Source organism: Hypomesus nipponensis, chromosome 18 (assembly GCF_054491055.1).
Source record: "Hypomesus nipponensis isolate SF chromosome 18, ASM5449105v1, whole genome shotgun sequence".
Lineage (NCBI taxonomy): Eukaryota > Metazoa > Chordata > Actinopteri > Osmeriformes > Osmeridae > Hypomesus > Hypomesus nipponensis.
In genome coordinates this window covers 14954541-14980397 of record NC_140378.1, presented here as the reverse complement: position 1 = coordinate 14980397, position 25857 = coordinate 14954541, and the positions used below count along the sequence as shown (strand labels likewise).

Here is a 25857-nt window from a genome sequence, read left to right as displayed (position 1 = left end):
TGTGTATGTGCCTACTAGTTCTTTATGTAAAGTGATGTGAGGACAAGGTTGAGTGTTGGAATTAAGGCTCTGTTCTGCTGCAGAGGAGAGCTTGACTGACATCTAGTGGCAACAGCAGATTGACATCAAACAGAAACAAAAATAAATGTATACATATTTTCTTTACCATTTGAAAAAATCCATTGAAATATGATGTATGATACATTATGTTGTATTGCCACAAATGATATGTGCATGATTAGGCCTAATTTTTGGTAGTCTCTTTTTCAAAATTATTTTTCAAACGTGTTTTTTTCCTAAACTAGTTTTATATTTCACTTTATTGGCAATATGAAAAAGCAGATGAAGTGTGCGTGAAGCAGCTGTCACTGGTGACTTCCTGATCCACCACAGTGGCTCCAGTTTCCCTGTCAAGCTATTGTTGGTCTCTGGCGCCTGCTGCTGGACAAACAAGCCGATGTCTGAAAGAGATGCGAATAACTGTCTTCTGCAATGAGCCTCAAATTTGATGTTTCGATCAATAATTGGAATGGGTTGTTCTTCAAAAATTCAGGTGAAGATTTTGTTTTTATATCAGACTGTAAATCTTGTGGTCCGTGTCTTCTCGCAGGATGTAGCACGAGTTCTGAAACTGCCTCTGCATAAGCCTTCTGGGACACTTTCATCTCTTTCATGCACAAGCTTTAGTATCATTACATGACAGGACGTACTACTGAGGTTATTACATTTTGTGAAGGCAACAAAGTTTCCCGAAGCCAGTGACCTATTACCATAGATGGGTGACCTCATTGTTAAATGAGCTTCAAGAAGCGTTCCAAACTAACTTCGATTGTAATTAACTTGCAACCGTCAGCAGATGATGGTAATCTCCCACTGTTGTTGAAGTAGCCTATATCAGACATTTGTAGACATACAGCATTGTTTTACTGGCATTTGAAAAGTTATTTAGCTCTAACAGGACTTTAGTACCAAATGGCAACCGAGGAAGTCGTCCCTGTACCGCCTGCACGGAGCGGTCTACAGTAGATTAACGCATGCGCCCTTCAGCCTCCGTTCGCCTTGGTAAGGGTGTCGATCCCAGGAGCTGGAACGCTGGAGCGAATACATACTGTATTCTTCAACAGAAAAATACTACATAAAACAAACGGATGTGCCTCCGAAAGCGAAACGGATACCGTCCTCCAGATCGTTCTAATGCAAAAATCGTAAGTATGGTAATCGTATGGGTATGCCAAGTGAAAAAAGGTTCAGTTGGGCAGTCAATGGTGGGCTTTTCCCGTTTTGCAAAGGTCCGTGATTCCTCAAGAATGGATAGAGTCGGAAGAAAAACCTCCGTGTCCCCAAAAACCGTAAAACAACCGACAAAACAGCGGTCGTTTTGCCTGACAACACTTGTCATCATTGGTGAGAGGATCAAGCTGTTCAGCGGATAGACTGGCGATTGTCTTGGATACAATAACCACTATTATCATTCGTAAAAACTGAGGAGGGACTCCGACTTGCTTATTCCGTCTCGGTGATTCATTTCTAATAGTGGGAACGGTCTATGGACGGTGGACTATTATTTGCAATATGGAGATGTCGTCCGTTTTCTTTTTGATACGATTATAAGGCTCTCACCAGCACGGATATGATTTATTTGACATCCTTGTGAGTAACGCAAACATGTTGGCTTGCCGACTGTAAAATGAAAAGGTGGGCGATTCATGTTCTTAACTTAAATGTACCAGACTAGCCTACAACGAAACAACTCGGGACAGAAGAAAATCTATAGGTTACAAAAACAATGTTGCAGGATAATTTCCAGATGGTTTAACACTCGGTTTACATCCTTTGTGACATCCACCGGAGATCGCCTTATGTCTGGACCCATGCACACTCAGTACTTAAAAAGCAGAGTGCTTTTGTGCTTCTGTAAAACATATAGGGGTAGGTATAGGGCATTTGGTTACCCAGCAATCACAATATAAAACACTAAATGAAACCTAAACGATTATTACATTCAGAGCCTTGTTTGCAGGAGGGCTATACACACACATGAGTCTATATATATATATATATATATATATATATATATATATATATATATAGACTCAAGTAAAGAGCTTTAAGGAAGTGGAGGGAACCTGGAATTAATTTGCTCGTATAAAGTTTGTTTTTATTTGTCAAGAAGTGTGTGGGCTATTTTGAGATGATCTAACTTGCCTGTTGATCGTGTAAGCTTGATCTTTACCTTGTTCTTGTTTTCATCCGAACAGTCTCAGTTTTACCTAGGTAAAAGGATGTTCTCTGCCCCCTCAATCTTCTCGATTCTGTGTAGTAAAGCGCGTTCGTGACTCATGCGCGAGACGTTCGGGTGAATGAATTTTGTGCGCGCGGGGCCGGGAAAGTCGCGTGCCCGTTGAGCGGAGGAAGATGAGGGGGCGGGGCCCCTTGGTGTCGCGTGGCGGCGTAGCGCTCTGAACTAGACCGCGCGTGTCAATTCACTGGGTGCGCGCTTGGGGGAAACGAATAGTTGAAAAAAGTAACGACTGCCACCTCTCACTTAAACGAAAAAACATGACAGGAAAACCACAACAAAATGAAAAAACAAACAAACATTTGAAAAAGCAGCTACATTTGTTGTTAGAAGCAAGTACAAGTCTGGCTACAGCCAAAGTATTCAAAAATAAAATGACCAGCCTCTATTCTATTGAGCTACCCTACCCCAACCTCTACATCTTGCCCTCCCTACCACCCTCCACCTTCCTCTCTCATTCTCTTTCATCACCTGGAGGCCACAAAGGGAACCAGACGCTTCCAACAGAAGAAAAAGAGGAGGATAGCCACAGAGGACATGAGATCAGAGCTGAGACTAGGCTCTTTTTCTCATGTCCCTCTGTTATGGCTTATCTCTCTCTCACACACAGAGTCGTGAGAAGGTGGCGTTTTAACGACTCTCCTTTGGTGTAGTTGTAGATGTTAAATGAAAGTGTTTTCATGTGAAAGGTTATGGAGGATAACGATGCAGTCCCTCTCATTGAACTTTTGTAACGTTAAATACTTTTTGTTGCCCCAAATGGAACACCTCTTGGTCTAGTGGTTGACTCACAGGCTTGGCGAGCAGACATTGAATTTTCTCAGTCTTACCAAACCACCTCCCCTTCACATGCTGCATATGTAGGCCATGCTAGTGACAGAAGCCTACTCGAGAGCAGTACCCCCATGGTCTGAATGAGTCTGCAGGAAGGAGAGAGAGATGTATAGAGAGTGTGTGAGGGGGGGTGGGAGAGAGAGAGAGAGAGAGCACACAGCCTCCTCCAGAGGAAGTATGACTCACTCATGCCACTCTGGTTGGCTGTCGGCACGGCATCACTCCCTCTTCCACGCTCTCTTCCTCCTTCCCTCTCTCTTTCCCTCTCCCTCCTTCTCTCCCTCCTTCTCTCCCTCCCTCATTCCTCATTCTCTCTCTATCTCTCTTTTAACAACTTTTTTATAAGATGTTATAATCCCTCTTATATCTTGCACAATCTTTCTGTCAAACAGACCTGGGGAGAATGAGGGATGGAGCAAAGCCAAAGCAGACAGGAGACATCTAGCCTAGCCTACAGTGATATAACACTTACACTGCTTACTTTTTTCTCTCATAGTCTAGCTTCTGTGTTCTTCTTCCACTGGCAGTTTTGCACCCACTTCCTCTTATCTCTTTCTTCATTTTGTCTGTCACTCATTTCCCCTTTTTGGGTGCAGGGCTCCCTCCCTTTCTGTCTCTCTTGTCGTTGACTTTTAAAGGGGAAGAAGGGCATGTGGTCTGACCTATGGTCTGGCCTTAAAGTTATATTCATACAGGCCTAGTTCTTGTAAGGGTCATTTTACAGTATTTGTAGGTATCCAAAGTTACAGTTTAAAAAACAGTTTAATTTACTGCTTAATTACATCTAAAGTGATGTTTTTTTTATGTTGGTTGTCAAACTTAGTAGGTGTGGTATTTTCTACAGCCAAACTGCATTGGAAAAAGTGGTAATTTGTTTGTTTGGATATTTTGTGGTATTTTTCTTCATTCTCGTCTATGTGGTAAATACATGTAAGAACTCGTCAACCTATCCCTAAGAAGCTTGGGAGTTGAGCTTAAAGTCTCAAGATCCCAACATGCCATCCGATCAGATAGGTCTTCAAGCAACCACACCTTAGGTTCAGTTAGCTGGTTACGGATTAGGCCTACTACAAGTGTTCCATTTTGGGACTTAGTTTGTCTGTGTGTCTATGGGTTCTGTTAGTTTGCTCTGTGTTTAAGTCTATAGAATTGTTGGATCATGTCTTGGCTGGCTGGTGGCATTGCAGTGTTGCTGTTTATAGGTATGACGGTTCAGCTTGAAAGTTCCTACCTCAACCCTTTGTGAATGTTTGCCCTCTCTACCACCCATCCAACCCTCCTTCAACCCCCCCCTCCCCACTGCACGACTGCACCACTTTTCATCCCTGCCTCACCCTCCCTCTTTTCCTCTCACCCTCCCTCTACCCCCCCCCCCCCCCCTCCAGATGGATTCTACATGGACCCTTTCCGAGCACTAGAGAAACAGTTGTGCCTCAACCAGAATGTAGTTCTGAGACTGAAGGAATGGACAAAAAGCAATGATGTTCTTTGGGTTACCGAGTGATACCGAGTGATACAACTAGAGCTAACTCCGTTTCTTACGTACACCTCTCTCTCCCTTTCTGTATGTTGTGTTTCTATCTCTCTTTTTGTGGATGTGTGTGCGCGTGTGCCTGTGTATGTGTGTTTTCTTGGTTTGTATGAAGGAGAGGTCCACGGCCAAAGGGGGGATGACATGCATGTTACCAGGCTGTTAACATCGTTGAGGATTATAAAACTAATAGGCTGCGAGCTGTCAAGCCATGATGGACATACTGGTAACTCTTTCTATATATCTATACATCTGTATATATGTGTTGTGATGTTGTTCCCTGGTGTGTTGTTTTCTTTTGTTGTTGTCTTTCCAATAGTGGTGATGTTGTTGTTGTATGTTATTGTTCTGGTTGTTGATGTTGTTGTGCCTGTCATATTGTGTGCTTACTTCCTGACCTCAGAGAGGGATGAAGCCAGTCAGCCAGTCAGTCAGCCTGTCAGTCAGTCAGCCTGTCAGTCAGTCAGTCAGTCAGCCTACCAGTCAAGTCAGTCAGTTAATCAGTCAGCCCCAGCTTGGAACACACATGGTACACAAGACTGTCATGTGCATGTTCCACTCCTTTACCCATCCTCCTCTCTGGCCTCACTTTTTCATCTCTCTCTCTCTCTCTCTCTCTCTCTCTCTCTCTCTCTCTCTCTCTCTCTCTCTCTCTCTCTCTCTCTCTCTCTCTCTCTCTCTCTCTCTCTCTCTCTCTCTCTCTCTCTCTCTCTCTCTCTCTCTCTCTCTCTCTCTCTCTCTCTTCCTCTCAGTTTTCCCCTCAGCAATCTTCTCTCCCATCATCCGTTTCCACCTCTCTTCATCCCTGCCCTCTCACTCACCCTACTCCTCTCTTATCCACATCTTCACTTCCCTGCCCTCCCCTTAACCCTTTCTCTTTTCTCTCTTTCTCTATTTTATCTGAATGTTCTTCCTCTGCGCCATCATATTAACTGTGAAATAAGCCAATCAAAATGTACCTTTGGATAGACTCTGACTCCTCATTGCACACATTCAGAATCAAGGCTCCTCAGACTGAAAACCTTTCAGAGAGGACTAAGAGCCTCAAATAAATACAACTTGAATAGAAAAAGAATAGATGTAGAATAGAATACAATGAAAAGAGACAGAGAGGAGAAACAGAGGGAGATAGACAAATGTACAATTGAATTACAAGAAAATAACTAATAAAGTGTGCGTGTGTGTGTCTGTGCCAGAGAGAGATAGATAGATAGAGAGAGAGAGAGAGAGAGAGAGAGAGAGAGAGAGAGAGAGAGAGAGAGAGAGAGAGAGAGAAGAGAGAAAGGAAGAGAGAGAGAGAGAGAGAGAGAGAGAGAGAGAGAGAGAGAAAGAGAGAGATAGAGACAGAGAGCTAGAGAGAGGGGGGGGGAGCTGCTTTGGTTGTCACATGATGCATGGCCACTTGGTGCTGGCATCTGGTTAAGATTAGAACTGGGAGAGTCAGTGACAAACAGGATGTGACACACACACACAAACATAAACACACACACACACAGAATACCTTATAACAAAATTAACCCTAAACTTGACAAATTAACATTTGCATAATATAGACTAGGGCTTCTTTCACTAGATCATGCCCCGTTGGAACCAACAGTACTGAGTCATGGATTTTAAAATGTCCTTTTCACCTCCATCCATTCTTTTCTTATAACGCTATATGTTTTCATGTTCTCCATCCATCTCTTTTGTAATTCTAATCTTGTGCCAATTCATGATGCTTGACATCACTTTTTTTTTCTGTCCAAATAGTAGATTTGAGGAGGTATTGAGGTGACTGAATGATGACTGTCTCTGTCTTCCCACACATTTACATGTAGTCATTTAAGTACAGGGACATTCCCCCCCGACGCAAGTAGGGTGAAGTGCCTTGCCCAAGAACACAACGTCATTTGTCACGGCCAGGAATCAAACCGGCAACCTTCTGTTTACTAGCCCGATTTCCTAACCGCTCAGCCATCTGACCCCATCCCACACAGCCTGCAGCCCATGAGCAAGTTGCTGCATGCACGCCTACACACACAGTCACACACACTATCTATTTGTTCTCTTCTTTTCTCTTCACTTCTTCACTTTTCCTCTTCTCGTCTCCTCTGTGTATTCTAAATTCCTCCAAGCTCCACTGTCAAGCTCAATAGCTCCGTAGCTCCATAGTACTAAATTACATTTCAATTATTTGCACATGCCAGCCCTATATTTAGCTCCTGTCAACTTGTCCCTGTCACATTCAGTTGAGTGTCCTCTCATTCACAGTCTTACTCTCTCACTTTCTATCTTTCTTTCATCCCGTCTCTCTCTGGAGTTCTCCTTCACTTTTCTGCCCCCACTGAGAGTGGTTTCGAGTCTTTATTCAGTCATCTTATTTATTCTGACTGAGTGTGAACTTAAGGTACCAGACTAGAGTAGAAACCGACCAGATAATACGGTAAGGAGTATTTACTGCTCTCAAGAAAAGAGACTTTCTGGTAGTGTATATTAGCCCGTTAACCAGACCTCCAGGATCTATCATGCCATCTCCTCTAACCCACCAGTTTTCAGTTTCAATGCAGTTTTTTGTGCATTGGCCAGCTCTGATAAACAGCAAATGTTTACTCCTCGACAGGTCTGCAAACGCCTTTGTAAACCGAGATTTGTTAAAACGTTTGTTAACCGAGACCCTAGGTCGAGGTTTACAAACAAATCGTTTTAACAAATCGAGGCAACAAAGCGTTTGCTTTATTAGCGTTTTGCGTTTATTAACAGCTGACAGTGCTGAGTGAACCAGTAGTCTGTGATTTCATTAGGCCTCATACAGTTCTCTATTGTCATAGTTTTAGAACCCTCAGAACCCGGAGGCGACTCAGCTAGGAAGAACAAGGAGAGGACCGTTACAATCCTGGAGGCAATGGGGAGTGGTCAGAAGAGTCATGAGTTGTATTTATTTATTGTTGGACAGTGATAATATATCTAATGATGAATGCAATCACTCACATGCCAACACGCAGAACTAGGCCCTGAATTCTTGGAAAGAGTGAATTGGTTACTTTGATGATGAATTATATGAGTGAGACTCGTATAACAAACAGACCCGTGGATAAGCCCCCTGCCTCTACCTCCACCCTCTGCTCATGCACATAATCACAAACACATGCACTAACACAGTCATAATGATTGTGAAATATTTATTGTAATGAACAGTAGTAAAACTTCTGTAGGGGTTGCAGTTACATTCATAGGGACAGTTACAGTATGGTGTGATGTTACAGTTTAACGTGGTGTAACAGACAGGGACTGTGACAGTATGATGTGATGTTACCCCTGGTTCACATTTTGCATTGTTTTATGGACCTGTTTGCAGAAGGTGGGCGTGCTCCAAGCTTTTAAATCAAATTGATAGGCTACTGTGCAGGAGTTGTGAAACATCTGTGTTTTGATTGGTCATCCGTACGGAAAGGTTACGCACAGTCCGTAAAAAATACTTAGGGTTATTATAGTGTCACTCATCACACTGGTTTGTCTGGAGACAGTATTTAATAAGAAACAGGAAGAGGGGGAGCTAAAGGAGGAGGGAAGAGGGAGAGAGGATGCTGACTCATGAAGTTTCACATAACCCCATGTCACAACATCAGAACAGTTTCAACACTTCCTTTAGTCTCTCTTTCTCCTCCTCCACCTCTCTCTCTCCCCCTCTCTCTCTCTTTGTCTCTCTTTCTCTCTCTCTCTCCTTCACATCATTGAATTTATGTCCGTCTGTCTTCTCTCCGCCCTCCCGCTCTCCTTCCCTCTCTCTCTCTCCCCTTCCTGTCATTGGGTCGCTCATGATGGTGTGTGACTTCTCTCTGATGATTGGGAATATTGCTTCATTGGTTGATGGAGGGATTGGTGAAAGCTAAGAAGAAGAAGGGACAAGGAGCTGAGGACTGAGGAGGGTGTTCATTGATCTGTGCTTGTCTCTGCCTGCTCGTGTCCAACGGTGAGATTGCCGGCCCGTTCTTTATTTCAAGTGTGCGTATGACCATGGTCAGAGGCGAGGCATTTAAGACTGGTATGACCTTATAAGGAGATGAGACAAATGCACGTTGGAGCAAACAGTTCTCCAGCATTGCATTCTATTAAAGAACCTAGAATCTCTTGGCATGTAGGGCTGTTTGGGTGTATTTATGGGTTTCTGTGTGTGTTTGTCTGCCTATGCTTGTGTGTTGTGTGTGTGTTGCGTGAGTTTATGTGTGTGAGGCCAGAGGCAGCTTCACTGAGAGTTGTTTGAACAGCCTGACAGGAGTCTGCTGGTAGAGACAATTCCTATCCTGCCCAAGCAGGTATTCAGATCACAGGAAGATATTATATGGGGGTGTGTGTGTGTGTGTGTGTGTGGGGGGGGGGTTGTCTTATGTGTGTCCACGTGTGCAGCATGTACACTATATATTCTTAATAATTGGAGCTATTGGGTTATTAGGCCTCTCTCCCCCACACATAGGCTCCAGCTCAGGTATGTTGGAGGTCTGGTAGAGGAGAACTGCCACTGGAGCTGTGTGGCTAGTGCCAGCTTGGTGAAGGAAGCTGGGACAGAAGGCAAGGACTGGGCCCAGTCTCTCCATATATATATACCATACCCATTCAACCACTGGTTAGGCGTGAGGGTTACTGGGTAGGTGGATAACTATGGGGAGGCCCACAGACTACGGCAAGGGTGGTTGTGTGTGTGTGTTGGTTTAGGTAGGGTGTGGAATGCAGTGTTTTGGCTGGATGTGATTTGCCTGGCAGGCTGGGTACAGTTGCTGGACCCGTCAGCTGTCACTTGATCGCCCACACATGACATCTCCATGACGGCAGCGCGGTGTACATCCCGGGATGCAGTGGGATGAGTTGGGCCCTGTGTCCCACTGTCTCTGCCCTGTCGGCTGTCCCAGACGGCTGCTCTCTCTGTACTTAAGGCTGGCTAATGATCCAGTTCCCCCAGGGCAGAGCGAGAGAGCAGCGTAGGCTTGAGCTGAGCCACGGCCAGCCTAGCTGCTACTCTCCACCGCCGATCTGAATGTGAGATTAGACCGGAATAATCTCTGGGATTAATACTCCAATAAATGCTTAATTGCTTAAATCCCTGTGGAAACAGCCAGTGTGGTAGCTGGCTCCAGACACTGAGCCGCAGGGATGGACCAGGATAGCTGTGTGTGTGTGTGTGTGTGTGTGTGTGTGTGTGTGCATGTGTGTGTGCGTGTGTGTGTGTGTGCATGTGCGTGCGTGTGGGTGTGTGTGTGTGTGTGTGCATGTGTGTGTGTGTGTGTGTGTGTGTGCATGTGTGTGTGCGTGTGTGTGTGTGTGCATGTGCGTGCGTGTGGGTGTGTGTGTGTGTGTGTGTGTGCATGTGCGTGCGTGTGGGTGTGTGTGTGTGTGTGTGTGTGCATGTGCGTGCGTGTGGGTGTGTGTGTGTGTGGTAACCAGACTAGCTGTAGGTCAGAACTGCTGTGGCTAGTGTACTGCCGAGTCAGCCAGTCAGTGACATGTGTGTGTATGTTTGTGTATAGATGTGTGTATGTAGACATGCTCCAGCCATCTTGGCTCTGTCAGGTTTCTTAACCCCCTAACCTTCTTCATTAATTGTCGTGTAACTGGAGCTGTGCTGTACTTCTCTCCCTGCCGCTCCCTGTTCCCACACTGGGGGCCGGTTGGATCACGAGCAGGGCATGGGTTGCCAGACTTGGGTCATAACCCCCTACCCTGGCTAACAGGATTGAAAGGGTGGGTAATGGGATTAGAACAGATCAGCCGTCCTGGGTTTACATTAACAGACTAAGGAGACCTGATACTGGCCCGGCTTGACCAGGACCTAAATCCCTACTCTCCCTCTCTCACACACTCGCTTTACTTACTAAACTTTTGGCACGCACAGTATGTAAACGGAACTGATTTGCGCTGCACTAAAAATATGCCCCTCCTCCCGCCTAAGAAAACAGATCCATCCAAACGGGGTTCAAGTTACAGCGTGTTATGATTGTGTATCCAGGGTTTACAGAACTGCCTTCAACGCTTCTCGGCTTCATTCATTTCATACCAAGTCATTACACAGTGGTATGCCGTGTCTGTGTTGTCACTGGTCCTAAACATGGTGCTGAAAGAGGAAGTATGCCAGCAGAACTCCTTCCTGCTGGCTCTGTTTGCTCTGGGTGAGGAGAGGGCTGGGGCGGAGGTCACACACTCTTGTGCCTTGTCACTCGAACGCACACGCGCACACAGACACATGCGGAACCATTGTGTAAGCAGACGGCCAGCCTCCAGAGGGATTCACATGTGTGTACCGTCTGCCTGAGGACGGGTCATCCTCACGCCATACGATGGCACACGGAGCAGCTCTAACACACGTGTGTGTGTGTGTGTGGGGGGGGGGGGGGGGAACCTGATCTCATAGGTGTGTTGGAGCCTGTTTAAAATGTTCCGTTTTGTAAGCAGGCGTGCTAATATGTACGCGAGTGCCATTCAAAGTGTTTCCCTCAGACGAGTCAGGATCTTTCGGTGCTTTTCCCCCCCGCATCGCCGAAGAGAGTGTGTGTCTGTGTGCATAGCGGGCGTCCTCAAAGAACGCCGAGAGAAAACTGCTGCTACTGCGTACACCGCAGAAATGTGACACCACCTACACAATGAAGATGGGACTGGCCTCTTCACTACTCCTCCGGTGTTTGCTGCTGGTGTTTGGTGTGTGCGCGTGCGTGCGTGTGCGTGCGTGTGTGTGTTGACAGCTAGGTCTCTCTCTCTGAGATAGGACCCCCCTCCCAAGGTTAGGGAAAGACCGACCGGTCTCTACCTGTCATGCTGACACACACACACAAACACACAGGCAGGTCTTGTACAACTGACTTCCATAGCTGAAAATATACAGACAAGGGGAAAAAGAAAGCAGTAAAGAAAGAAGGGAGGCAAAGAAAACGAGTGCAGCCAATTTACCAGCTGCTATAAATAGAGCTGGCTGGGGTGGCAGGCATGGGGGAAGTGTTATCTAACGCTGTGTGTGAGAAAGAGAGAGAGAGAAATATTGTGTGTGTGAGAGAGAGGGGGGTATGTAGTGAGAAAGAGGTGTGTGTGTGTGTGTGTGTGAGAAAGGATCTGCTTGAAAAAGGAGGAGATTACAGGGGGGGCAACCCAGGTTAACCCTCTGGTCTCTCTGAACAGCTGTAGGGGGGGGGGGGCAGAGAGAGAGAGAGAGAGAGAGATGGAGTGGGGGCTCCAGGTCCACTGGTCGACTAAAAAAAGAGAGGGGAGACAAAGAGGTTGATGATGTGTAGAGATGGGAACCCTGGTGGACACACACAGGAGGTCGATTTTTGCTTCTACCGGTACAGTATTCTGTTCTGCTGTGCTCTTACTGCTCTGCTCTTACTTTGTTTCACTTTATTTTACCCTCCTGTATTCTGCTCTATTCTACTCTATTCATTCTCTTCTCTACTTTTGAAAACAAACAAGCCTTTTGTTTTAACAGTGGTGTCCCCCCTCCGCCCTCCCCTCCCCCCCCCCCCCCCACACACACACACACTGTTCACATCTCTCTCACTTCCCTCTCACTTTTCTGCCTTCTCTCTTCCTTTAACTTTTTTTTCTGTCTCTCTTTCTTTCCTCCTCTTTTCTCCAACCCCTTCCCTCCCACCCTCTCTCTATTTCCACAACCCCCAATTCCTACTCTCTATCCCGCTCTTTTTTCTCTTTTTTCACCCCAACATTGTATCTGTCAGTTTGTTGTCATGCCAACTCAGATGCAGAATGTTTGGGACAGCGCTCCTCTATTTTGGACAGCTGGGCCAGATGTTATTGGATAAGAATTATTATGGACCGAGCAATTTGCCAAATTAAAAATAGCCACAGCGATTCAATTGGTTTGAAGGGAGAGTATTATTTCATGGGCTGAACAGAAGAAATATATCTGTTAGCTGGTATATACTGTGTCGTAATTTATCCTATGTGAACTTAATGTGCTTGTTTTTGCATTGTTTATTATAATATATATATATATTTTCTCTTTCTATATATAGATATATATATATATATATATATATATATATAGAAAGAGAAAATATCTGAAAATATCTGTATACATACAGTACATTACTGTGTGTGTATCCAGAGCACAATCACATGACGCATCACATTGGTTCACCTTGGTTCTCCATATCCCTTCTCTCTCTTTCACTTCCTCAGTCTATCTATTCAATCTCTGTTCCTTCCTCCCTCTTTCTCTCCCTCCTCCCATTCCCTCCTCTCCCCCTCTCGTACATCGCCCCACTTTTCCACAACCTTTGTAATGGTGGTTTACTGTTTGATAATGAAGACTGGGGGCACAAAACATATTATTTCTCTCTCATTCTTTCTCTCTCTCTCACACACACACACACACACACACACTGCTGAGGGTCAGGAGATGACAGTGGAGCTGTGTTTGCTGTCAAAGGTAGGCCAAGCGAAGGGGGTTTAACCCTGGTCACGAAGCGCTCAGCTTATGAACATGACTCGCGACTCTGCACCCTGTGACAGGGGTGTACATTACCTCTGTTCCATTTCGTAGGCACAGAGAAATAGAAGAGAGTGTCTGTGAGAGAGAGAGACAGAGTTATCAGAGACAAAGACACTGATAGAGGAGAGAGAGACAGAGTTATCAGAGACAAAGACACTGATAGAGGAGAGTGAGACAGAGTTATCAGAGACAAAGACACTGATAGAGGAGAGAGAGACAGTTTTCAGAGACAAAGACACTGATAGAGGAGAGAGAGACAGAGTTATCAGAGACAAAGACACTGATAGAGGAGAGTAAGACAGAGTTATCAGAGACAAAGACACTGATAGAGGAGAGAGAGACAGAGTTATCAGAGACAAAGACACTGATAGAGGAGAAGGAACAGACTCGCTGATCTGACCTTATCATTGACCTGTTTACGTGTGTGTGTGTATGTGTGTGTGTGTATGTGTGTGTGTCTCAGTACACAGGCCCTGTCCCGACAGAGCGAGAGTCTCCGATGGGTCGGAGTGACCAGTCTCCCAGTCGGGCCCAGCCAGGCAGGACCAACCAGAGACCTAATGCATGCTGCTTCTGCTGGTGCTGCTGCTGTAGCTGCTCATGGTACGTTCCACACAACCCCCACTCCCACACCGCACATGGTATGCTCCAGTCTCTCACTCAGGCCCTGTGTCCAAAACCAACCCCTTGCTCGTTCTCCCCTGACACCAGCACCAAAGCACAAAATGCCATGAAATAGCACATCTACGTGCACACGCATGCGTGTGCTACTTTGCTAACACCCCAGATAGACATATAGTGGAGGCAATAGCAGTGATTAAAACTGCTGTGTGTCTCATGTGTGCCCTGAGGTTAACTAGAGGCCCTGTTCACACAGAGCTGAGCTCCCTTGCTTCTTATTTCCCTCCATCCCCCCTCCCCCTTCTCTCTCTCTCTCTGTCTTTCTCCCCCCCACCCACCCCCCACCCCCTCCGTGGCTAGGCAGAAACCAAGGCAGGGTCATGTAACACTCCTGTGGTTGACTCTGCCATTGAGGTGTGTCATTAAGTGTGGTAACACAGCAGTTGCACCTTCCGCCTGTTATCTTTATAAACAGCATACACCCCGGCTCGCACCTGGAGAGCCGCCAGCACCATCTGCACCTGCAGGTCGTTACACCACATGTAGCAGTATCTAGAGGCGGTGAGATGGAGGACGGGGAAGAGATAGAGGCAGAGGCAGAGAGGGACAGAGAGACGGTGACAAAGAGTGACAGAGAGAAACAGAGGCCGTGGCAGAGAGAGACCGAGGCAGAATCGGTGACGGAGAGACAGTGATCGTGACAGCCAGAAAAAGAGAGAGATAAGACAAAGAGAGAAGCCGGTGCCGTTATTTCTCAAAGCCGTTTCACCACCTTGCAGTCTCACTGTTAGGAATGAAGAGGAGAGGCGCAGGAGGAGGAAGTCTCAAGAGACCAGGATGGAGACCATACCAAACTGTGAACCTTGGTGAGCAACAACTGTCCTCTACTCCACTCAGCTCTAGTGCACTGTACTGCACTCTTTATAAATCGTGGTGGGGGAGGGGGGGGGCAGATGACTGAGCGGTTAAGGAATCAGGCTGTTAATCAGAAGATTGTTGGTTCGATTCCCGGCCTTTACGTTGTGTCCTTGGGCAAGGCACTTCACCCTACTCGCCTCTGGGGGGAATTTCCCTGTACTTACTGTAAGTACTGGAAGTCACTCTGGATAAGAGCGTATGCTAAATGTAATGTAACGTTAATGTATATCCCATGTACAGTCTCAGTAATCCCCCTCCCCCCCCCACCTAGTCCCAAACCCACGATGGAGGAGATGCGCATGTGGGCCCAGTCGTTTGACAAGCTGATGAAGAACCCGGCAGGGAGGAACGTGTTCCGGGAGTTTCTGAGGACAGAGTACAGCGAGGAGAACATGCTCTTCTGGCTGTCCTGTGAAGACCTCAAACAGGAGATCAGCAAGAGCAGCATCGAGGAGAAGGCTCGCATCATCTACGAGGACTACGTCTCCATACTGTCCCCTAAAGAGGTAGGGCTTTCTTCACGCGTCTCATCCAGTAGGACTACATGTCCCTACCGCTCCCTTGTAGACACCACTGTAGGAGGGTGGGGAAGGAGGACGAGAAGGAGATTTAAACATTAAATTTTAACACTGATTTGCCTCTGCCCAGAAAAAAACTTGACATGAAAGAAAAAAGGCCTCCTTCACTTTCCATCTCTCTTTCTCTCTCCTTCCTCAAAAGCATACTGAGTCCCCTCTGCTCATGAAGTATTGAGTCCTGTATATGTTGCGTGAGGCCCAGGGGGTGAGGTGAGGCAGGCTGCTGTATTTAGAGTGAGTGCTGGGGGCTGAAAGTGTCGGTTCTCATCTGCAGTGTGTGTCCAAGCTGGAGAGGTCAACAAGCCACTGCTGCTGCTGCCTCTACGCACACACACACACACACACACACACAGGTTGGCCACAGGAAACTATAAATCGCTGGCCGCCAGCAGGTCTATTAATAGTAAGTGGTGAGTGCTGTTAAGACGCCTGTGTGTCTGTGTGTGTGTGTGTGTGTGTGTGTCTGTGTGTGAGAGAGAGAGAAAGAGATGACCAGGAAGAAGGACTGGAATTCTGTTGTTACAGTCCCTTTCCGTGTGTGTGTGTGTGTGTGTGTGTGCGTGTGCAAACATGTGCAGCTGTGTCTGTCTGAGGTCTAGTCATTGTTGCAACATGCTTAAAGTGGAGCAATGGGTAATCTCTGTCCTTCCTTCACCTTTCCGCCCTTTGCTCACCCCCCTCCCTACCCCTCTCCTCCACCCCCCTCATCTCCCTTCCTTCCTCCGACTCCTCTCCTTCCTTCCTCCCTCCCCCCTCTCCCTTCCGCTCCAGGTGAGTCTGGACTCGCGGGTGAGGGAAGTGATCAACAAGAAGATGGCCGACCCCACGCCCCACACCTTTGAGGACGCACAGCTGCAGATCTACACGCTGATGCACAGAGACTCGTACCCCCGCTTCCTCAACTCCAACATATACAGAAATCTGGTCCAGGGCAGCTCACGCACCTCCTCCGAGTCCTAGGCACGCTCACTTCCTGCTTCACTCCTCCTCGCTTTCAATCAGTCCCTCCTCGCACAGCACCCCTTTGTCAATCAGTCCCTCGCTCCATCAGGTACTACCTCTTTCCTCCCGACAATCCTTCTCTCGTCTCTCCTCTCTCACCAAACTGTCCATCCCCTCCTCATAACAAGTCCATCTCTCCCCATCTCTCCCCATCTCTCCTCATCTCTCCCCATCTCTCCCCATCTCTCCCCATCTCTCCCCATCTCTCCTTCGCCCCCACTCTTCTTGCACACTGCTCTTTCCTTCTCGGCCTCCTCACATTCCCTCTCTCCTTCACTCCTCACATTCCCTCTCTCCTTCTCTCCTCACACTCCCTCGCTTCTTCTCACACTCTCTCGGTCTTTCTCACACTTCCTCTCTCCTTCCCCTCGTTTAACATCTCTTCTAACCAGCTCAAAGGCTCTCTCCCTCACCTCTCCTTTTCTATCGACATGATGTGTCTTCTTTAGGTCCCTCTATCCCAGCCATACTCTGCCATTATCCGACACACAACCACTAGAAGGAGAAACGACTCCCCTGTTTTGGGGATTCTGACCATTAACACCATTGGACCTTGTCATGTTTTGGCCAATTCCTCCTCAAGGAGTCTGGGCCATAGATGGATTATCTGGACCCAAATGTGTACACACGTTTTCTCTCTCCCTCTCGTTCAAATACACACATAAATACGTTAAACTGGAAGACACAGGGTTGACTATGGAAAATACCTATTTGTTCTCTTGTCTGTGCTGGACCAACCCAACCTGCGTGTTGACCACCTCTCCACAGCACCAACTACTGATTTACAAAACATCTATTTTTTAGATTCTATATGTATATATACATCTATGTCGATATATTTTCCTCTGATGGACATATTTGAAGATTATTATAAATATCCAGACAAACTCTGCAATAAGACACTGGAGTGTACGTTTCTACAGGTTCACCCTGACCCCCCCACTCATCCACCAGGGATGTCCTGGGCTCTGCTGCTTCTGTGAACTCTCAACTTTGACCTCTCCACTGTCTCCCTGGCCTGCTGGGATTGGCTGTCTCAGGCACTGGGCTGAGCCGTGATTGGTTGATCTGGGAGGGGGCTATAGAGATATCCCAGGTGCAAAATGTTAAATGGATAAAAAATACAGAAAAAAAGAGAATAAGGACAAAAACATAGAGGCTGATAAGTTTTAAACAACTGCTCAAATGGCAGAGGGGAAGATGACATGGTGTTTGTAGTTGTAAAGAGGAAAAAAAAGATGCCTAGGTCTTAATCAGACTTGTCATTCAAATGCATTTAACTTAGTATTATTGTTATTTATTTTATATTTTGTTAAACTGTGATTTTATTGTACATATATAAAGACTCATCCAAAAGAGAACTGAGATGAATGTCTTATGTGAGCACGAAACAGCTGGCACAAGCACATCCAACGCTGCTTATCTTCCAGGTGTGTGATTCAGATCAGTCACTTTCCACCGTCATATTGTAGTGGGTAAACACAAAGTGCACTCCAACTGTGCAAGTCTGTTCCTGTCTGGGAGACTTTGCTGCTATGTCGCCTCCTGCAGGTTGATCCACGTCCTCAAGCCTCAGGTCACAGGTACACGACACACATACCTGCTTTCTGCAGAGCCACAAGGGGCGTCAGGGACCAATCAGGACATGAATACCACCCAGCAGCTGGTTCTTCATTGGCCAGTCACTGAATGTATGAGGTGTTTTCAGAGTGAGTAGTATTATTCGCGTGTCATACCTGCATGTTTAGTTCCCTAATGATTAATAGTTGTAGAATTACCCTCATTTGAACTTGAACCACTGACCCATCCTGGTCCTAAATGGTCACAGAGTGTTTATATATACTCACTGTAACACTTAGTTTTGAGGAACGCCTACAGTTCATTTGATTGACAGGAACACAAGCCACTAACTTTGAACAGCAGTCCTCTCTCCTTCAGCTTCACTTATTCTCCCTTACGTGTGTGTGTGTGTAAAAATGTCTCCAACTCTCCAATCAGACAGTAGTTAAGAGTGTGTAAGTGCAGTGCATGCCTGTGGGCCACAGGGACCGTACAGGTCTCTATCTCTTTACATGTACTGTATGGAAACACACTCCCATTGCCAAAACAAACACAGAACGCTCCGCTCGCTGCCTACGTGCCCTGCGTGTGTAAGGGTTCCTGCAGGTTTCAGTAAGTCACATTTAAGACTTTTTAAAGACATTTTAAGACCATAAAGATTGAAATTTAAGACCTACGTGACACATTACCAAAAAAGTATTAAAATCTAAGAAATTCAGAAAAAAAAATGTTTTTCAATGAATTCAGTCATTGAAACAGCATTAATTGAATTTACAGATAAAGCAACATTAGTCACCCAATTTAATTTAATTCAGCACTAAGCCCTAGGGTTGGGGGAAAAAATTGATTCACATATGAATCACTATTTTAGTCTTCTAGCTATTCACAGTGTTCCACATGTATTTTTATGAACACATATTAAATTGCAATTTGATTTTAAAAAATTAAAAAGGTGAGGTACCAAAAAGGTACCTCAGGTACCAAAAGATTCCCACCCCTAATACACGGTAAGCTGTAAATTCTTGTTTAATATTTATCTGTGTTGCAGAAATAAATAAGTATATTCAAGAAGTCTACTCATTGTCACTGTATTGAAGAGTTCTTAAAAATCCTTCAGCAAACATTCACTTGTTTAATAAGTATGATTAGAAGGCAGAGTGTTCCGTTTTATAACATGGCGTTAGCAGAAACAAAATGTACGTTGTCTGTACGTTGTCCTTTGGCATTTAGTAGTATCATAAGGGCAATTACACCGTCTTGTAGAAAATACCTTTGCAGGAAACCTCTGTGGCTCAGTGGGTAAGCGTGTGTACCATTGAGTCCAATACCAAACACAGCATCCCGTTCAAATCTTGCTCAAAACAATTGATAATTCATTTAACTGATATCAGTTAAGTAATATATATGTTATAGTTTTATTGATAAGTCCAAGAGCAAACATTTTGCTGTAAGATCCTTCAGCCACACAGGACCCTCACACATCAGCCCCCATCCTTAACCACTGAGCCATCAGGGATTAGAACAAGCTCTACTCAACATCAAATTTGAAATTAAATACTCTACACCCTGCAGAGTTGGGGTGTCAGAAAACCAGCCGGTTTACTGTTACTGGGTTAGTGGGTTAGTGTGCATGCTGTTTCATGTTGGTGCAGTACCGCAACAGCCTGGGTTCAAATCCACATCCCAACTTAAAAGTTACATTGTGGTCATGTGAGATGTGGGACTTCACCTTCACATGGTTTCTCTCCTGTCCGCCAAATACTTGTTAATCTCAGGAAGATTCTCTTTAGTTTGGTTAGAAACAGTGCGAATTATATAATGATGATTGGGGGGGAGGTGCCCAACCTGTTATTTTTACTTCTTTTGGGGGGGATCAAGTGTTAATTAGGGGGTTCAACCCCCCCCCCCCCCAAGCCCCCCCGAATTTGAACCCTGGACTTTAGAGCTCCGCTTTGTAGGCTACGACTCAATACTGTTGCTACTTTGTAATAACTTTCTGCAGCCAGCGTTCAAAAATGAACGATAGTAAAACCTTTTTTAGACCTGACTAAATCAAATTTAAGACCTCGGATAAAAATGTGTCCATTTTTAAGAGCCCGCAGGAACCCGGCTGCCTTAAACATGCCATGAAGGCACCTGCCACTGCCATGGTATAGTGTGTTGACAGACAAGACAGGCCTCAACATACATTACTGACATGTACAGAGGCATATAAACGTAGAACAGACACTACACAGAGCCAGCTGTAGCAACAAGGTTCTAACTAGTACCCTAAGGATCATGTTGTTTAGGGATTAAGCACCCTACATAGCTAAACAGGGTTCTTTCAGGAATGTTCCATAACTCCCATCAGAGGGTTCTGACATTGTCGAACAGGTCACAATGACTGTTTCCCTGTTTGATAGGTGTTGTCGTGTCAGATAGAAATCATTCAAACACATTCAGTTTCTTTCACGTCTTACACGTTTTATACTCAGACACAGGTCCTGGGGGAGGAGGGCTATTACATGAATACAAAATAAATCACATGTATGAAAAAAAATATGAAAAGAAAATTGGCAAAGCAGTCAACAGTTGTAATCAAATACACTCCTCTCTGACCCCCTGTCCCCAATCTATCCTTTCACACCACACCAGTAAAAAAAAGATGGGGAGGGGGGAAAATCATCTTTTCCTTTTTTCACTAATCTATACATTTCAAAACATGTCTACAATTACTCTATTCAGAATGAGTTCATCCTGTGTCCTGCTTTCTTAGAGAAGTGGAACCTAAAAGGGTATTTGAAGTCTGCAGTCAGAAGAACAGATCCTGCCCAAGTTGGGTTTAGTACCACAGCAGAGAGAGAAAAGCACTTATGTTGCTGTTTCAGCAGCACCATCAGACAGACAGATACTGGAGGGGAACCGGGGATTGCAGCTTGAACGAGATCAGTTTGTGAACCACATGACAACAGATGTGCTTCAAGTTTCTTTTACACAGCCTGGGTCGTTGTTCTGACGGGCAGTAAAGGCAACTTAAACACAGCACTGAATGACACACAAACAAAAAGGCACAACTACTTCTGTCCGAGTACTCTGCTACTGCATCGCTCCTTAACGAGGACTAGGTGGATTTAAGGTGTGAAGAGACAAGCTTATTGAGACCCATCCACCATCATGTCCGATCAGAGAAGACCTCAAGGCTAGGAGGGAGGAAGACAGAAAGCAGTCTGAAGTACTCTGACAGAGCTAGTTCATCTGAAAGGCCAGGTGAAGAACTCTTATAGTACAGTCGGACGACCAACACTAAAGCCAAAATGGTTTAAAATTAGTGCTATTTAGTGGCAAAAAAAATAAAATCCCTGGCAATATTTGCTTCAAATATATTACAGATCTTGAAAATGTATAAAAAAAAATTATATATCAAAGCCAAGAAAACAAAAACAATATGCCAGTTGTGACCATATTTCAGCTGGTGGTGTTCTTGTTGGCAAATACAGTCTCTTCGGAACTTCAACAGAACTGATGGGGGGAGGAGAGAAGGAAAAAGAAACAGAAAAAGGGGAGTGAGAGAGTGCTATCTAAAGAGAACAGCCTAGTGTATGTCAAATATTTAGCATGATGTCATTTCTAAATGGTTTTCCCCCCTCGCAGAAACAACAGTCATGAGCAGTTCAGGGGACTCTCAGAACACCCCAGTTAGGGGGACAGGAAGGGTGCATGCTCATAATACTCTGAACGAATGTCCTCTTTGACACAGGTCTCGTTTGAGAGGATTAGAACTGTGCAGTTCATTACTGGAGCATAGCTGGGCCTTGGAGGGGCCTGTTGCGTCAGATGTTGTGTGATGCTGCTTTAAGCAGGTAATTGGAAGATGAGCTGTCAAACTAAGTGGTTGCTCCTCACACAGAGAGTACCAATCAACCCCTCCTCATAACCACATCACACCTCTGACTGTGAACCCCATCCTCTCTCTAACTCCACAGCAGGCACCACTGCTCACCAGCACCTACTGACCCCCGGTGGTCAAGCTCTGGAACTGCGGAGGCACTGTTTACCATGTTGACATGGACCAGATATGACTGGACATAAAAGCAAATCGGCCGTGTTTACCTTCCAGCGGTTCCCACACTCGTTGCACAGCACAAAGGTGGTCATCGGTTCATCAGCACTGCGCGTCTGCACCTGAAACACAAGAAGACACACAGTGGTGAGTGTGTGTGACCCAGAAGCGCCCGTGCGTGGCTCAGAGCTGCATGCGTGAGTGTGTGAGGGATTGTAACACTAACCTGTGTGTAGGTACAGTTCTTGCCCCTACACTTGCCGCACTGGAACATGTCCGTCTCTGTGCCCCCTACTTTAGACAGCTGGTGTTCCCTGATGGACTCCTTGGTCAGGGCTTTCCTCATCTCCTTCAGCTCATTACTAGCCATCTCCTAGTCACACACAGTCTTCCAGTTAGACACATCTCGGACTCTACTGGACAACGAGCGATGCAGCGCAAGTACCACAGTGGCCGTACCTCGGCGGTCATGTTGGCGATGCGCTCAGGGGAGATGTTTCCACAGAGAACGTTGCGTCGCAGGTCCGGGTTCTTCTGGTCCTTCAGGTTGGAGATGCGGCTCCGCAGGCGGCTCTTGTACTTGACGTCTGTCGACTTGAACTCCTGATAGATGGGTGGAGCCAGCAGGGGGCGCAAGTCAAGGTGCCAACCCCAGAAACAGACACACACACACACTCAGGTTCAAGTGGAGCCAGCCACACCGGCAGATGCTATCACATAACTGAAATGTAACACATGCTCGCGAGCGCGCGCACACACACACACACACACACATACGCACATACGCAGAGAGGTCGGTAGTAGCTGTGAAAGGATATAATCCTCTATCTGAGCAGCCAGGTGCTCACAGTCAGCTCCGATGGTCTTGTGGTCATCTGGAAGATCAAACACAGGTTGTATTTGTTTGAGTTTACACCATCTTTAATCCTTAAATCGGATACACACACACACACACACACACTCACCGTCTGTCTGCAGTGCAGCCACCAGTAGCTCTCTACACTTGGTGCGCACGCTGTCTGTAGTGACAGGGGCGGGAGGGAAAGAGGTGGACCTGGGGGTGGTGGGGGTCGTAGGGGTCTTTGGAGTCTCCTGTTTCTTACTGATGGGGAGGGGGGGAGAGGAGCGAGAAAAGAAAGTGAAGAGAAGGGATCAAAAAGTTAGCATTTTCTTCTGTTTACAGAAGCTAAGTGAGACAGCTAGCTGATGTCTTGTCTTCTTGGACTGTGACATCATTAGTGTGCGAGGGGGGGGGGCTTACATCTTCTCACTAGAACCAGGGCCCTCCTTGGAGCTGGATGCTAACCTCAGAGGGGAATCCTCTTTCCTTTTCTCCTCCACCTTACCCTCCGAACCATCTGAAAAACACAGGATTCATACGTCATATTCATCTGTTTTTGTATGTGTGGGGGGAGGGGGGGTGCATATGTACACCTACCAAGCAGTTTCTTCCAGGACTTGATCAAGGACTTTGCCAAGGTCTGGACCTCTTCATCAACACTCTGCTTTCTCACTGCATTCACAGACATACCAATCCTGGTGGACTGAACACACACAGACACATTTCATATATTTAGAGTTAAAGATGTTTAAAGATTAGTGTACCTTTTAAGATGGATTGAAGAATGAAGTGAAAGCAGAAATCAAAAAACACAACAGACCACATGACCGACTTTAGCTACAAAAATGAGGGTAGGAACGATTTTAAATACATCAAACATGAGCTACAACAGTGTTTAGTATTCTCACCTGGAGAGTTTCTAGAGACATCTTTGTGTTTTTGAGTTCCCTCAGCAAGTCAATGGCACCATCCTAAGATAAGAAAACACTTACAGGATCAGCAATAAGGGTACTCACAAACAACGTTGAAGGCCTTTTTAATGATTTAACACCATCAATCTAAAAAACCTGACACGATGTGACACAATCTTCAGATACCTTGAATAAATCATCTAAAACATAACGTGCACTGGTGTGTTGTTAAAATGTCAATGATGTGCTTAAAATAATATTTTTACTACAAACTTGTCGGCATATTTAAGCATATTTTGTGGATATCTTAGGAGTTTGCCTGGAGTCCATGTTTTTAAGTATGTCAAGAGTTTCACATTTGAAGAGGGGGTGTAACACTAACCTAACTTATCACTTGACCTAAGCAATGAACTACTGTGGCTGGTAGGATAGGAACGCCAATGGACACATCTCATTCTAGCGTAAGTGTATATTTTTTTCATACATAAATCAGCTCTACTTCAAGAGCCCTACATTAATGGATATGTACAGATTCAAATAGTTTGAGAGTGATTTCCAATTTTCATTGAAAGATGTGCAAAAATGACTGCGTTTCTGCGAAACTGGGCTATAGGTGATTAGGCGTAGACAGTGTTGCAAGTTGCCTACCTACAGTAGAGGAATAAAAACAGTCTGCAGCTGCTTGTTATGGCTGAGAGCATCTTTTTAACTGGAATTAAACAGGTTAGTTAAACTATTGGCCTAATAGTTGAGGTCGATACTCATAATACCTACCCACAACTGTCCATCACTAGATCTAATAGTATTATTACAATTTATGATTTTTCGGTTTTCCTATTAGCTACATTGTACCGTATTATAATGCACTACAAGTAGCCAAACTATTTTTTTGTGAATTTTAACACAGCTTTGTTTCCGTCGAAAACCAAAACAAACATAATGTGCTTTCTAGAATGTTCTCTGCTCACAAAGGTGCAGCGGAGGGCATCACGGCGGCATGCCTACCTGATTTCGGATGCTGTAATGCTGCGGGCGATGTGACTCCACACAAACGAAATCAACTTACCGTGTTTTTCTTGTGCACCATTTTGTCCAGCTTTTTAGCAATGCGTTCGACCTCCTGGTCCTTCGCCATTTTGCTCAAATTCGGCGACCGTGCTCCTCGTCCGCTACGGATAAACCTCCATCTGTGAGGAAAAAAACCTCTCTCGTTCCCGTCTGTTTTCCGAATAGCCTACATCCACTTCTCTCAACGGCGCTATCTCACCAGACTGCCGACTACATTATGGGACTTGTAGTTCATGGACTTTGTAAATTCTGGCCTCATTGGCCGTTAATCTCTACATGTAGGCTGTAATGCTATAAAGTCCAAGTATGGCTACACGGAAAATAACATTATTTGAGTAACTATTGTCTTTGCATGCCGTTTTCGCAATGACGATTTTACGGAAATGAGATGGGCAAAGCAGGGGCGGAGCCAGGGGCTAAACATTCGGGGTTTAGCCCCATCCTAGCACATAGTCGAGGTTTAATTTAAGTTTAGGTCGGAATATCCACCGGTTATGCGCACGCGCGAAAATATTTAACATGAATTTGAGCGCAAAAATGTTTTTTTGAGCTCCACATACTATAAACATTACGTTGGACCCCAATGTTATATTTGCCGAAAATTACAACCAACATTTTAACCTAAAAGATTTGGGGCTTTTGAGAAAACATTCGGGGCTCGAGCCCCATAAGCCACCCCATATGAGCCACCCCGGCTAAACCAACTTTTCCACAGCGGATGTAGAAATTCCCGTTGACTAAGCACTTCTATCTACTACCACTGCGTGGCGCCATTTGTCATTTTCTCATTACGAGTAGACCTATTATACACCTCTAGATGGCGGTGTTTTTTCATACAAATATCAACAGTTCCGTTAAAATCGATTTATTCTTACTTCAGGCCTAACTGTCCTTTTTTAGTTTATTTTATCAGATTAGACACTGAGCTAAACTGAATTAGGCTATATTTTTAGATGGATCATCATGCAACTACAGGCTATCGGCCGGCACAAAGGTTTAAAGGCTGGAACCAAGTTCTATCAAGTCTCTTCTCTGTGTCAGTGGCAGATTCAAACTGCATGTGAAAACAAAGATACCAAGAGAAGCAATTCTTTATTAAATAAAAAGAAAATACATGAGAGAGAGAGAAAGAGAGAGAGAGAAAGAGAGAGAGAAAAAGAGAGAGAGAGAATAGAAAGA

The 25857-nt window shown here is 45.4% G+C and overlaps 2 protein-coding genes across 6 annotated transcripts; one reads left to right on the top strand and one right to left on the bottom strand.

The window, feature by feature from the left end:
* The first annotated feature begins 1038 nt into the window (after positions 1-1038).
* rgs19 (regulator of G protein signaling 19) lies at positions 1039-17617 on the top strand. Of its 3 annotated transcripts, none has more exons than XM_084681123.1 (6): positions 1039-1205; positions 4780-4890; positions 13601-13740; positions 14538-14624; positions 14948-15182; positions 16026-17617. In XM_084681123.1, the coding sequence occupies exons 2-6, from the start codon at positions 4876-4878 to the stop codon at positions 16212-16214; spliced, it is 666 nt and encodes a 221-aa protein (XP_084537249.1). In that variant the 5' UTR covers positions 1039-1205; positions 4780-4875; the 3' UTR covers positions 16215-17617. The 3 variants fall into 3 exon arrangements, with proteins under 3 accessions (XP_084537249.1, XP_084537250.1, XP_084537251.1); XM_084681124.1 differs by having other exon boundaries at positions 4519-4890; XM_084681125.1 differs by lacking the exons at positions 1039-1205; positions 4780-4890 and adding an exon at positions 8236-8616.
* A 2644-nt stretch (positions 17618-20261) lies between these two features.
* tcea2 (transcription elongation factor A (SII), 2) lies at positions 20262-25154 on the bottom strand. Of its 3 annotated transcripts, none has more exons than XM_084681133.1 (10): positions 24677-25154; positions 23608-23670; positions 23297-23402; positions 23120-23216; positions 22824-22960; positions 22677-22733; positions 22318-22472; positions 22085-22231; positions 21909-21980; positions 20262-21317 (listed from the first exon to the last, which is right to left on the bottom strand). In XM_084681133.1, exons 1-10 carry the CDS (start codon positions 24743-24745, stop codon positions 21309-21311), a joined length of 912 nt encoding a protein of 303 aa, XP_084537259.1. In that variant the 5' UTR covers positions 24746-25154; the 3' UTR covers positions 20262-21308. The 3 variants fall into 3 exon arrangements, with proteins under 3 accessions (XP_084537259.1, XP_084537260.1, XP_084537261.1); XM_084681134.1 differs by lacking the exon at positions 24677-25154 and adding an exon at positions 24385-24545; XM_084681135.1 differs by lacking the exon at positions 24677-25154 and adding an exon at positions 24259-24373.
* Positions 25155-25857: the final 703 nt, after the last annotated feature.